A 12,500-nucleotide genomic window follows, 5' to 3' on the forward strand; every position below is an offset into this window, starting at 1 on the left:
AAAAATTAAAATTTCAAGTGGCAAATTTTCTTATCAACCAGCATTAATGGGTTAAGAGAATCAATATATCATCTTTGAATTTATATGTAATGCAAATTGTGTGCTATATATATGCTATTAGTATCTTTATTGTAATCAGTGTATCACATGAGTGTTTCATATTTTTGTTAATTAAATGTTAGTTTTTTGCAGCCCGTATTTCAGAATCGTCTGACTTTGATGTGCATGCTTTTATTCCAGGATATTTTATTATTATATTTTCGATGTGACTGTTATGTTTGTTTAGAAATCAATTTAGATATTTTAAATTTTGAAGAGAAGAAAAAAAATTTGCATGTGTGAAAGCTATGCCAGAGTAATTAGCAATCTTCATCACATGTATATCTCTTTTTAGCACTTCCACCCTCCTTCCTTCTCATTATTGTCTATGATCAGTTTTATCTTGCACTTATATGGTCCTGCATGTCTATGTTGTTTGCATGGTCATTTATCTCTGAAACAATCACCCTTTGGATCCACAATGCCTTTTACCATTTGCGCTTACCTGTATTACTTGATTAAAGAGCAGTTGAACGGAAAAATACTTAATTAAATATTTCTTCCTTTGAGTCCTAAATTGTGATCATCTTACTTATCATGATTCTTTGATAAGAGAGAAATAAAATCTTCCATTCTAAGGTTTTTTCTTATTTAGCCCAACCATTCCCTGTAGCAACTGCTTTCACTGCTTTTTTTCCCAGCGCATAGTTTTGTCTGATATAATGAGTAAGTAGAGTTGCTTTTAAGCATCTGTTTAAGGATTTGAGATGCCATCTGTTAATTTTAGGAGTGAAGGTTTTACTTCTGCTTTCACTTCATAATACCATAATCCACACTAATAAATTCAGATATTCTTTTAATGTATAATCTGTTGGTTATGTGTAGGAAATTTTTTCAATGAGTTTTTTAAACTAGCTTATTTTTCTTCATTTTTTGCAATATCTTTTCCTTTTATTATTTTCTGTTATACCATTCCCAGTTTACTCTTCTGATGCTTCAGGCATCATAAAATAATAAGTCAGCCATAAAAAATGAAAAGATATAATAATTTTGCAGATATTGTTTTCCCAATTCATATTTTTTGACATGTATTGAGTGCAGTGATGTCACTCTATTGAAGCTCACCTGGGTCTCTTGAATGCAGGTTCTTAACGAGTAAAAGGTATAGCGTAGGATGTTCAAATTAAATTTTTACTAATTGTCTCTGAAAATTTTAGTTGATGCAGCATGGCTTTGCTGGTCAAACTCTTTCTTGACTATGGTGATTCCCACATCAAAAGCCGAATATTTTCAGTCTTTAAAAGGGGCTTTGAAAATTCTTTACCCCATCCCCTCATAGAGATATTCCTAGAGTTTCATAATTTTTCAATGGATAGTTAAAAGCTGTAGACAGCTCAGGAAAGAGGGACTTTAACTATCTACAACCTATACATTGGAAGCAAATGGATAAGATGCTTATAAACCCCAAAACAGAATGTTTTGCATTGTTCTGTAACAAGCCCTCGGCTGACTGGAAATGTTCTGCAGTAAAAACCACCATAATAGTGTTTTCTTTTAAAATTCTTCCAGATTGTTCTGCGACGTTACGTCGCAGATTTCGGCATATTCTGCTTTGGGGCTTATAAAAATCTTTAATATGTCCCATAAGTTCTTCCTACATACAGATTATATACATAAATATGTCACTTTTTTTGAAAAAAAAAGTTGCCATGGAAAAAAAATTAAGGAAAGCTTGGTTTGTAAATTTCCAGTTTTTACCCACATTTTGCCTATGTAGCAAAGAAACCATCAGCTCTGAAACTTCTTTTTCTGTGATTATATTCAATGAATAGACATGTTATTTTTCTCCATATCAAATGCTTCTCAATTAGGAACAGAAGAACCAGACGTACTCCCACGTTAATTCTCAATTCGGAACAGTAAGAAAACGTTATTTCAACTGATTATTAACCTTCACTGGCCTAAAACTTTCAAATTGAAGTTAAGCCCAGAAAATTTTTATGGCACTAATTATTTGGCAAAAAAAACCTTCATTACTGGTTATAAGCTGCAAGAGTAGGGGTGGGGCACTTTAGGTAGCAAATGATGTCTAATCAGCTTGAAAGTAGAGGTCAATAACATTGCGATAATTCCAACTCTTCATCATTTTAGTTTCTATCTTTTACACAATCTTTATTAATACCATATTTCCTTCAGCTGTTTGCAATTCAGGTTCCTAATGTTTACAAATCAGAGTGAATTTGAACGTCTTTGTAAAATATGAATATAGCACAGAACACATGCATATATATGTATATATGGAAGATATTTTGCTTTTCACTAACTTTTCTATGGATACCTTTAAAGTTTTCCGAAGTGCGAACACTTTCATTTTCTTTCTGTTTTCTCTGTGTCTCAAAGCACCTATAAAAAAAAGACAAAAAGTAGCTTTGCATGCAGAAATAGAGGATCTGTTGTTTGTTTACAAAAAATAAAAAGAACTATTTGTCCTTCAGAATAATTGTTTAATTACTCTCCTGTAGTTTGTAACCAGTATTCATTTTATTTAAAGCTGCGAGACCTTTGGCAGAAAGAAGATGACAGTGGACAGAAACAGGTACCACAATAGAAAACTAATTTGTGTGTTTTTTAACACATGAAATATGTATGTGATGCATAATTTGATTGTATCACGTTATGTGTTTTTTTTTCACCGAGCTGTATTTCACTGTAACTATTTAAAGAAAAAAGGGGGGTTGTTTGTATAGATATTGAGATTGACTGGATTTCAATGTATAATAGAATTTTTTTGTGTCTTTGAAAACCATTGTAGTGAAATATCCATATATAGGCACTAAGTTGCAATCTATTAATTTATGGAATATTCATGAGCAAAGATGTGATTATGGGATTACGGAAATAATTGTATGCACATGTGCTAACATCATCCCCCCCCCAACCTCTCTTTCAGCTCTGTTTATGGGAATAGCTTACAAAACTGTGTTCTTGAAAAATTCATAAAATCTGTACTCCTTTTGTGATTTGTTTTGATCCATCTTAGCCCTTTAACTGAGCAAATAGTTGGCCATTTACCAACCTTCACAGGCAAATGAAAAACTACTTTTTTATTTTGCAGCTGTTTCAAGTTTTTACTTTTTAGAGGGGGAAATATAGGAAGAGACACAAGAAATAAAGGCTTGCAGAAAAGCTTCATCCTGTTAAAAAAAATCAACTTTTCAAATCGTGCGAGTGAACTAGTTAGAAGCAGTAGAAAAAAGGGAAAAGAATTTAGAACTTACATAACGCAAAAGTCATTTAGAGGACTTTAAAGCACCGTTATGAATTGTAATCGGGGGAAATTTTTTAGCAGATTGTTGCACATATTGCCCATAAGAAATGCAAGTAGTGTAAAAGGTCGAATGCAAATTTCAATAAATCATCGTCTTTCAATATTGTGAATTGGAATTGTATTTCTGATCAAATTTTTACTTTCTCAATGCAATGATATCCTTAATAATAATAAATCGCTCTTCAAGGAAATTTTTTAGACATTTCTGTATGGTTTTTCATAGCAAGTTCAGGCGTCAACAAATTGTGTTTGTAGAGTTATGCAACCAATGATTTTTAATTGAAAATGACCATTAAGTTGTACCTAAAACTACTTTTTTCTCTTGATAAGAACACGCTTTCGCAAAATTTCATGTAAGCTATTGTGACTATGAGCTATTTCCGTGTATTTTTCCCTTGATTGATTTCTTGCCAGTGATTTCCCTCTTTCTAAAAATCCTTCCCAAGCTTGTTGCTAACCTTTCTTCTTTAGTCAGAACAGACTTGCTTATCATTTCTTATGCATAACAAGACATTTGTAATCAAAATTTGCATTTTTCATATCCTAAGTATCATACATTGCCAAAAAATAAACTGTTTGCCAATGCAAAGTTTGCCTGTTAAGAATTTCACCCATAATTTTCTTAGATTCATCTGGTTTATAAACAAAAATAAAAACTTAGATATATATTTCAAATTAATATTTCCTTTTCTAATGTTAACATACTCGAAACTCTGTTTGTGTATTATGTGTTTTTCATGAATAATTTATTTTGTAGAAACATCTCAAGAACAATCACAACAACCGAATTCTGATATCCCTGCTGCCGAAAGGCCTGTTGGTGATGGATCAGATAATCAAGTTGACGCTGAAAATGGTGAGGTCATGGATAATCCAAGTCGCGCTTGTAATTCTGTTGCATCGGAGGCTGCTAACCAGCAGACAAATTCAGAAGCTTCACTGCCAAAAGTACAGGAAGGAATCAAAATATCCACCGATGCTCATGCCGGTGCACCTGAAGTGAATCCTAATTCAAATACCCCAGATGGTCAAGATATGGCAACAGCATCCAGCAAGTCATCGGACCAGAGTTCACCAAGACCATCAGAAGCCAAAGGCCACAAGCAAGGTATTTATAAGGCCATGCCTTTGAGGGGTAGTTTCAAAGGTGTGCAACAGTTGCAGCAAATGACAAAAAATATAGTTTATTCTGAACCACATGTTATTAAAGATGTGCAACCTTCTAGCATGCCACAAGGGACCAGTGATTCCAATGCAGCAAAAAAATCTGATTACGAAAACATCGAAGCTCTTCAGTATCGTGACTATCAAAATTTACCACCGCTATCTTCTGGATCATCATCTGTTTTTAGTAACTTCAAGAAAGAGTGTATGGACATACAGAATATGCTAGGCAGAGGCCATATGGCAGAAGGAAATGGCAATTACAATGCAACAGATCCAAGATATACGTATCTAGCATCCAGCACTGCAAATGAAAATTCCTCTACAGATGGTCATCTAGCATCATCTGTCTCTTCAACAGTAAAAGAACCGCCTGTTCCGAGCGTTCATTCATATAGTAAGCAATGTACCAAGGAAGGATCACCAGTACATGGACAAAATATCAATCACAAATCCAATCATAGTAATTCCACAAGTGTCTCGAAACCAGCAGAAAAAACTGATACACATATTAAAACATCATATGCTATTTCATCACTTGATTCGGCCATCGATTATCATTCTTCGAATCCCAGAACAAATCATCATGCAGTTGGTCAGCTTTCTGAGAATCTCTCGAATAACCAAGGAATGGTTAACAATGATTCTAAATCGTCACTTTCGTCATTCCAGAAAGCGCAAGCATTTTATGAGAATCAGAGTACAAACATCACTTCCAAAATAACTAGTCAATCCCAGGTTCATCATACTGATTCTGGTCCTAAAGTTCATGCAAGAAACTCTGCTGTGAATATCGAAAAAGTTGAGAACAAAAATAATGCTGCTCCACAACAATATATTAATGCTGATAGTAATGCAGGAAGTTTGTCGAATGAAAACAATTGTCACTCTACCAATAAATGCTTCAAAAAAGTTCTCCCACCATATGATAGATCCCACCAGTTGAGATCGACAGGAATGTTAGATTCCAAGGAGAATGCATCAATAGATCACGTCCCACAATCAAACCAAAATTTATCAAAAGATATTCCAAGCGGTAATGCCAGTCCTAGTAAAAATAGTCATGAAAACATGGTCTCACAATCTGCAAACCACAGCGGTGCATATCAAATCACTGTTTCTCCAAGCTATCAAAAACCAAATGGCACTGTGACGACCACAGAACCACCTTCCAACGTGCCCCAACCGGTTGAACCATCAAATGCATCAGTTCATTCCAAAAGTTCTTCTAATAAAATATCAAGTGTAACTCAAAAGTTAATTAACTGCATCAACAAAAATTCAGGAAATGCTCCAAAGAAAGAAACTGTAGCACCTACTACGGAGCAGCATAAAAATAATATGCCCGATTTGATTAGTCGGATAAAACCAGAAGAAAACAATTACCTTGTTGAGAGCAGTGGTGGCGGTAATATCATTCATCCAGTAAAGGACAAGGAAAACGAGGATAAAGCATTGAACAACCAGTTTGGTTCTTCGGAAAAGGCTGTCACAGTCGATCAAGAGAAAAATCATATAAAGGGCACGCAAATAAGCGTCCTCGAGTCACCGAAGTCACCCAAAAAGAATACCTGGTTCTTTGGTAGTCATAAGAATACAATGGTGGTAGGTATCACTGCTTCATTTTATATTCAAGTTCTTTAGTACTTAATTTGTAAATTCCATCAAATGCCATAGTTGATTTAATTAGTATTACTTTCAACCAAGGATCTCATCATGACGTAACATCGGGACCTATCGTCCCCTTTTTAATATAGGTTCTACTTTACTGGCAAAACAGAGCTTGTCTTAGAGGTGTGCAGTTGCACCGGCTACTCACTTGAAGAATAGAAATGAAAAAGAAATTTTCTGTTTGTAATAATGAAACAGTGAGACCTCACGATAATGTAAACTTGTGAAACTTCAAATTTAGTCCACAAAGTGCAGTGCCAGCTAATAGGAAGTGAAATATTGCGCATAAATGACATTTCACAGCAATTAAAGAAGTGTCTGTTAACAGGAGGTGTCCACCACTGGGAAACATTATGATCTGATATAGTTCTTTTGGGGTAGACTAACAATACCATGAGTCAACTGAATTAGGTCTGTCAAGTCTTTCGGCATAATATGATTCCGTATTTTTATTTATTTATTTTTATTTCACAAATACAAACATGTGTTACTCGAATACTAGAATGCAGTACACAAATCTAGACATGTGTTACACAAATACAAACATATAATACACAAAAAAATGAATGCACGCATATTACAAACAAACACTTTTTAGCCTCGAGGGACTGAAAGGTCCTTCCAGCAGGCCTATAGGAATAAGCTATAGAATATTTTTCTTTCTCTTGCAACAGCATTATTATATTTATTAAATATGTGTTCAAGTGTATTTTCGCTTATCTATATATCTGAATAATGTTCACAATTAAGTTGCTTTTCGTGAAGCTCAATATATATAATACAACCATTGTACACCACTTCTCTTATTTATTATTATACTCTTTTGCTCTTTCAATACTTTCATCTAAATGGTTTCGTAATCATATTTATCAGTAGATATCTTCTTTTATCAAGACAATGTCATATCCACTATGATGATGCCAAGATAAACATTGATCTGAATCTGCAGAAAATTGGCTGAAAAAGCACTAAGCATTATTTGGACACTTGTATTACCCATTAAATATCTATACACTCTGAATATCTATAGCCTATACACTCTGTCAGAGAGGAACCTGAGTGGTTTATTTCTCCCTGATTCCGCAAGGATCTTGGTGAAAATCCATCGCTTGGCTCTTCTCTGGTTGAGGGGGGTGCGGAGAAGAGCCATGCACTCGCTTGATGGTACACTGGGCTTGACCTATGAAGAGAGACTTTATTTTTTAAATATGTTTACATTGGAGGAACACAGGTGTCGGGGGGGGGGATATGATCGTAGTGTATAAAATTTTCAATGGGATGAACCATGAGTTATTAATTTAATACACCATCAATCAACTGCTTCGACTAGGGGACACCGATATTGTTTAATTATTAAGAGACAGTTCCAGGTTGTGATGTCACAGAGTTTTCTTCTAATAAGGTTGCCAATAAATGGGATAGCTTAACTTCAGGGCATTTGTGAATTCTAACACAATTGACAAGTTTAAAAAGGAGGAGGATAGACATATTGGGACAAATCAAGAAGCTATCCAAACTTGGATAAGACAGCCATAAATTTTTTTATGGGCAGTGTATTATATTTTTTTCATAATTATTGGGTTTTTTTATTTTTGAGTTAATTGCTCTCTTATTGGATTGCTGTATTTTACATATTTAATATCCATACATTTTATGGGCATCTATTTCTATTCAACCATCTTGTTGAGCATTTTACTTGTTGTGGCCTTTGTGTTTGTATTTGTACTTGAAACAATTATATAAATTAGGATAGATATAAGTACTTGGTTTTTTATGGCCTCATAAAGCCAATGTCATGACAAAGCCCACGCTGTTTGATTTAATATGGGTGTGTCTGGCCCTTCAATGTTCAATGTGATTCATTTAGGTGGTGGTGGTGGTGGGGGGGGGGGAATTACAACAAAGTATCTGGGTCATTTTTTTAGCTTAGCAGCATATATTTAACTTGTTTGTGCAATTGTTTTCTTTGTGTGTGAATGCTCAACATGTGTTTGATTTTTTTCTCCCTATGAAGTTCCCTGTAGTCATAGTGAAGAATCCAGGGTTGGGGTTCACTATTGAAGGAGGAATCGGAGCTCAGAAGTGCCCGTTAAAGCCCTCAGACAGCGTAAGTGCATAAACTTATTTCCTCTTGTGGGTATGGTACATCTGTGTCTTATTTTGTGTATTGAAACACAACATTGTCACAGCAAATATGAAATTAAAATCCACGATAAAGTGAGAAAAAATATCTCACTCCTTATGATTGATGGCAGTATCAGTATAACATGAAACAAACATAACTCTCACTACATACATATGTTAGGACCTTAGCACGTTTCTGCATATACTGATTTGTTAAAAAAAATTTCCTGAAGGAATGTTTACGAGGTACATGTACAGTGAAGGAAATTTGCCATTGTGGTGGTTGAGTGGTCAGAGTGATATACTCACATCACGAGGACCTGCCTGCCACAGTGGTGGTAGGCTAAAGTTAGTTTTCTGTGGTTCCCAACTTAGAGGTGTGAATTCCCCATTAAAAAGTCTCATCACATTTCGCTCACAATTTTCTTCTATAGATGGCAGTACTAAAAATTTATACCTAACACTATACATACATTCAGACTGTTAGGTGCACTCACTCATACTTCCAGCACAACTCAATTGGTAGTAAATTGCCCATGGCGATAAATTAGAGTTATGCTCGGTTTGAAAGAAAGAAAGAAATGAAAAATCTTTGATTGATCCACCATGGGTTCCGTTCTCAAAAGATTAATTACATTTTTTTTTTCAAATCAAAATGTTTTCAATTATTCGAGAATGGAACTCAGTGTTTTAAAACGTTCATATAAATAGTTTTTAGTGGTGTTTTGCTCTATCATTGGGTTATATTTTTATATTTGCTATGACAATGTTGTTTTTCTGGTTTTATGCATCTTGGAGTAAAAGCTGCTATAAGTGTGTTTCATTAACGTGAACGTACTAATTTCCTTGGTTTTGCTTGGTGTGACCAAAAGTAACAGATACAGAGCAAAAATTGTAAACAAACTTCAGTTCATCAGTGAAAACTGAAAATCTTCATTCAAGCCAATTGATCCATTCTTTATTTGATTGGGTCCAACATGGTAAACTCTTGAAGCATTTTTACATGAAATTGGGATTGGAGAAACTTGCTGAACTTGCTGAATTTGATAGAATTGTGGTTGAAAGATAGTTCACAACGGGTTATGGTGAATGGGGAATTCTCTGATTGTATAGGTGTCACTAGTGGAGTTCCTCAAGGAAGTGTCCTGGGCCCCCATGCTTTTTCACTTTTTATTGATAAACTCGATCAGGGTATAGGATTGCTAGCAAATTCGCAGATGACATGAAGCTAATGGTGGTAATCGAAAATCAAAGTGATAGGGAGTTGCTCCAGAGCAACTTAAACAGGATTGCAGCATGGGCAAATGAATGGATCCTGACGTTTAGCATTGACAAGTGCATGGTCTCTCATTTTGGTTCGAACAATCCACGGTTGTCATACGAGTTGAATGGTGTCACTATCCCGGATGCAACTAGGGTGACCGATTTGGGAATTCTCATTGACGAGTGGCTTAGGTTTTCTGAACATTTTGTTCAGTGTTGGTAAAAAAACAAATAGAATGCTCTGTTTTATTTTCAAAAGGTGTCTTCGCACTTTCTCCTAAAGTCATTCTTCCGCTTTTCCGAGGCTTAGTTCGTCCTGGACTGGAGTATGCGGTGAGGTTTTGCAGACTTTACCTATGGAGGCACATGGACGCAGATGTTGGGGAGATATGATCGAAGTGTTCAAAATTTTCAATGGTATGGATAGGATGGACCATGATTTATCAATTCGTGTCTATCAACTGCTTTTACAAGGGGACACCAGTATCGATTGGTAAGGGACAATTCTAAGTTATGGTGTCGCAGGGAATTTTTCTCTAATAAGGTTGTTAATAAATAGAATAGCTTACCCCCTGTGGTAGTAAATGCCAACGCAATTGACATGTTTAAAAAGAAATACAATGAACATGTTGGGTTAAATTGAGAAGCTATCCATACTTAGAATAAGACAACCATAAATACATTTTATAGGCCTTGTATAAAATTTTATCATGTATTGTTTAGAATTTTTGTGATTCATTTTTAATTGGGTTGCTGTAATATATGACATCCATACTTGTTATGGGCATCTTTTTCTCAGCCACCTCGTTGGGTATTTTACCTGTTATGGCCTTGTATTTGTATTTGTAAGAAAAATGTGAAGTTTTTGACAGACCAGTATAATTTCAGATCTGAAAGTAAAACTAGTGTGTATGTGGTTAACGTACCTAGGTAGAAGCTATAATCCTCAGCATGATTGTCTCTCAGTGAACTTCTTCTCTGGGAGGCAGAACCCTTTCTTTACAATAATTAGTTGCATTGTCATGCTTCTTGTCATGTTGTTAGCAGTATGAACATATTATGTGTAGTGTTGGAGTGCTGTGAAAGCAAAGAATGGTTACTGTTATTCAAAGAAATTTGAAATATTTTGCCAAGTAATCAACTGATGAAAATCTGAGAACAAAGCTTGTATTTATCTGGTTGTCTGGTCTGATTTATTTGCTGAGATTAGTCAACAACATTCCAAGTAATCTGATTGGTTTCATACATCATTGCATTATTGTAGTTATAAGTCTGTACACTACATCTAAAAATTTACAAAAATTTTTTGGTCTGAAACTTTCTGTAAAAAGTTTCTGTATTAAGAATCCTAATTGTGTATCCTGAATTAGATAGGGAAAGAAAATATATTTTGATTGCCAAAGTATCTGTTATTTGTGAAATAGCAGTGCTATTGTCCAAAATGAGAAGAAAAACCTTTTCTCCTTTCACATTAAAAATTTCAGTACAGCTTTCCCAACCATCTCTCTCAAAAATTTAAGATATTATTCACATCTATGACTTTCATGGCCCACAGATGGAGTTTACGTATTATTTCATGGTATTGGTTCCAATCAGCATGATTTAATTAAATCTGTTCTATATATTAAAGATGATTTATCAGATTGCCATTTTATGGGCTCTGCATGGGTAGAACTACATGATAAGGTGTCCCATGGACGGCAATGGTTTAGAAAGCTTTCTTTAAAATAATACATTGAGTGCATGTAAAAATATATAAAAGCTGTTGCGATATTTATAATTGTTTTATTCAATTTTCAGGGTATTTATGTGGCTCATGTGGCATCAGATGGTCCTGCAAGTGGTGCTCTGAGAACTGGTGACAAGATTCTTCAGGTACAAGTTCCTATTTCTAAAATTATGATTAACATTTATAGCAAGCATTCATACAAAAGATTGTGCTACCATCTGCCACCAATTTTTCTAACTATGTATGAAGTATAATGATTGAATAGTATACTGTTGTAGTCCTGTTGCTCTCTGCGGCGAGACTTAATGGGGATATCTTCTCACATTTGTGCCTTGAAGTTGGGCACCACAGAAAACCAACTTCAGCCAACCGCCACTGTGGTGACAGTGGGGTTCGAACCCGGGTTCTCGCTATGCGAGTCCATCCCATCCAAAAGACTATCAAATCATCTTGTTTTAATGATTTGACATAATTTCTTTGAGTCAAAGTCGAGACCTGTGTCAATAACGCAACAATTTTTGATGTGACAGGTTTATGTTTAAATCCTGAAGAAAGGTGTGCACTCGCGTTCATTACGATTCTGTTGTAATACATATACAAAGGTCACAACAGGCAAAATGCCCAATTAGGTGGTTGAATAAAAGATGCCCATAAGAAGTATGGATGCCAAATATAAGTGAAATACAGTAACCCAAAATGAGAGCAATTATCACAAAGATAAAAATAAGAACTATGCTAAAGTAAAATACAGTGCCCATAAAAAATTATGGTTGTCCTATCTAAGCATGAACCGCTTCTCAATTCATCGCAATATGAATATTGTATTTCTTTTTAAACATGCCAATTGTGGTAGAATTCACGACACCTGTGGGTAAGCTATTCCATTCATTCACAACCCTATTAGAGAAAACCTCTGTGACACCATGACCTAGAATTGTTCCTTACCAGTTGATACTGGTGCGCCCCCCCCCCCATTAAAGCACTTGATTGGCAGTGTATTAATAACACTGCGCAACACACTGATTTTGGTGCCAGGTTTTTTAACTGACTTTATGTTGCAACGTCCCTTATGGGAGTTGCTTGCCCGGTTCGAAATATCCAGTAATAAGATGGCAAACAACAAGTGGAAAATGATTGCAAATAAACCTTCGCGTGAAATATTATTTATTAAATTCAATAATA

At 35.1% G+C, this 12,500-nt stretch overlaps 1 protein-coding gene across 2 annotated transcripts in view; it reads left to right on the forward strand.

Moving 5' to 3' along the window:
• LOC149065300 (uncharacterized) overlaps nt 1–12,500 on the forward strand; it is a 101,120-nt gene that overhangs the window by 72,050 nt on the left and 16,570 nt on the right. For both annotated transcript variants that reach the window (XM_089254113.1, XM_089254114.1), the window contains exons 19-21: nt 4,125–6,136; nt 8,217–8,309; nt 11,390–11,464. In XM_089254113.1, the coding sequence (XP_089110239.1) occupies nt 4,125–6,136; nt 8,217–8,309; nt 11,390–11,464 (2,180 nt within the window). The remainder of the gene's footprint in view (nt 1–4,124; nt 6,137–8,216; nt 8,310–11,389; nt 11,465–12,500) is intronic.

The sequence above is a fragment of the Pholcus phalangioides genome, unplaced genomic scaffold (genome assembly GCF_987345545.1).
Source record: "Pholcus phalangioides strain wild (caught in Gottingen) unplaced genomic scaffold, Ppha-v1.0 ptg000040l_1, whole genome shotgun sequence".
NCBI classification, from domain to species: Eukaryota; Metazoa; Arthropoda; class Arachnida; order Araneae; family Pholcidae; genus Pholcus; species Pholcus phalangioides.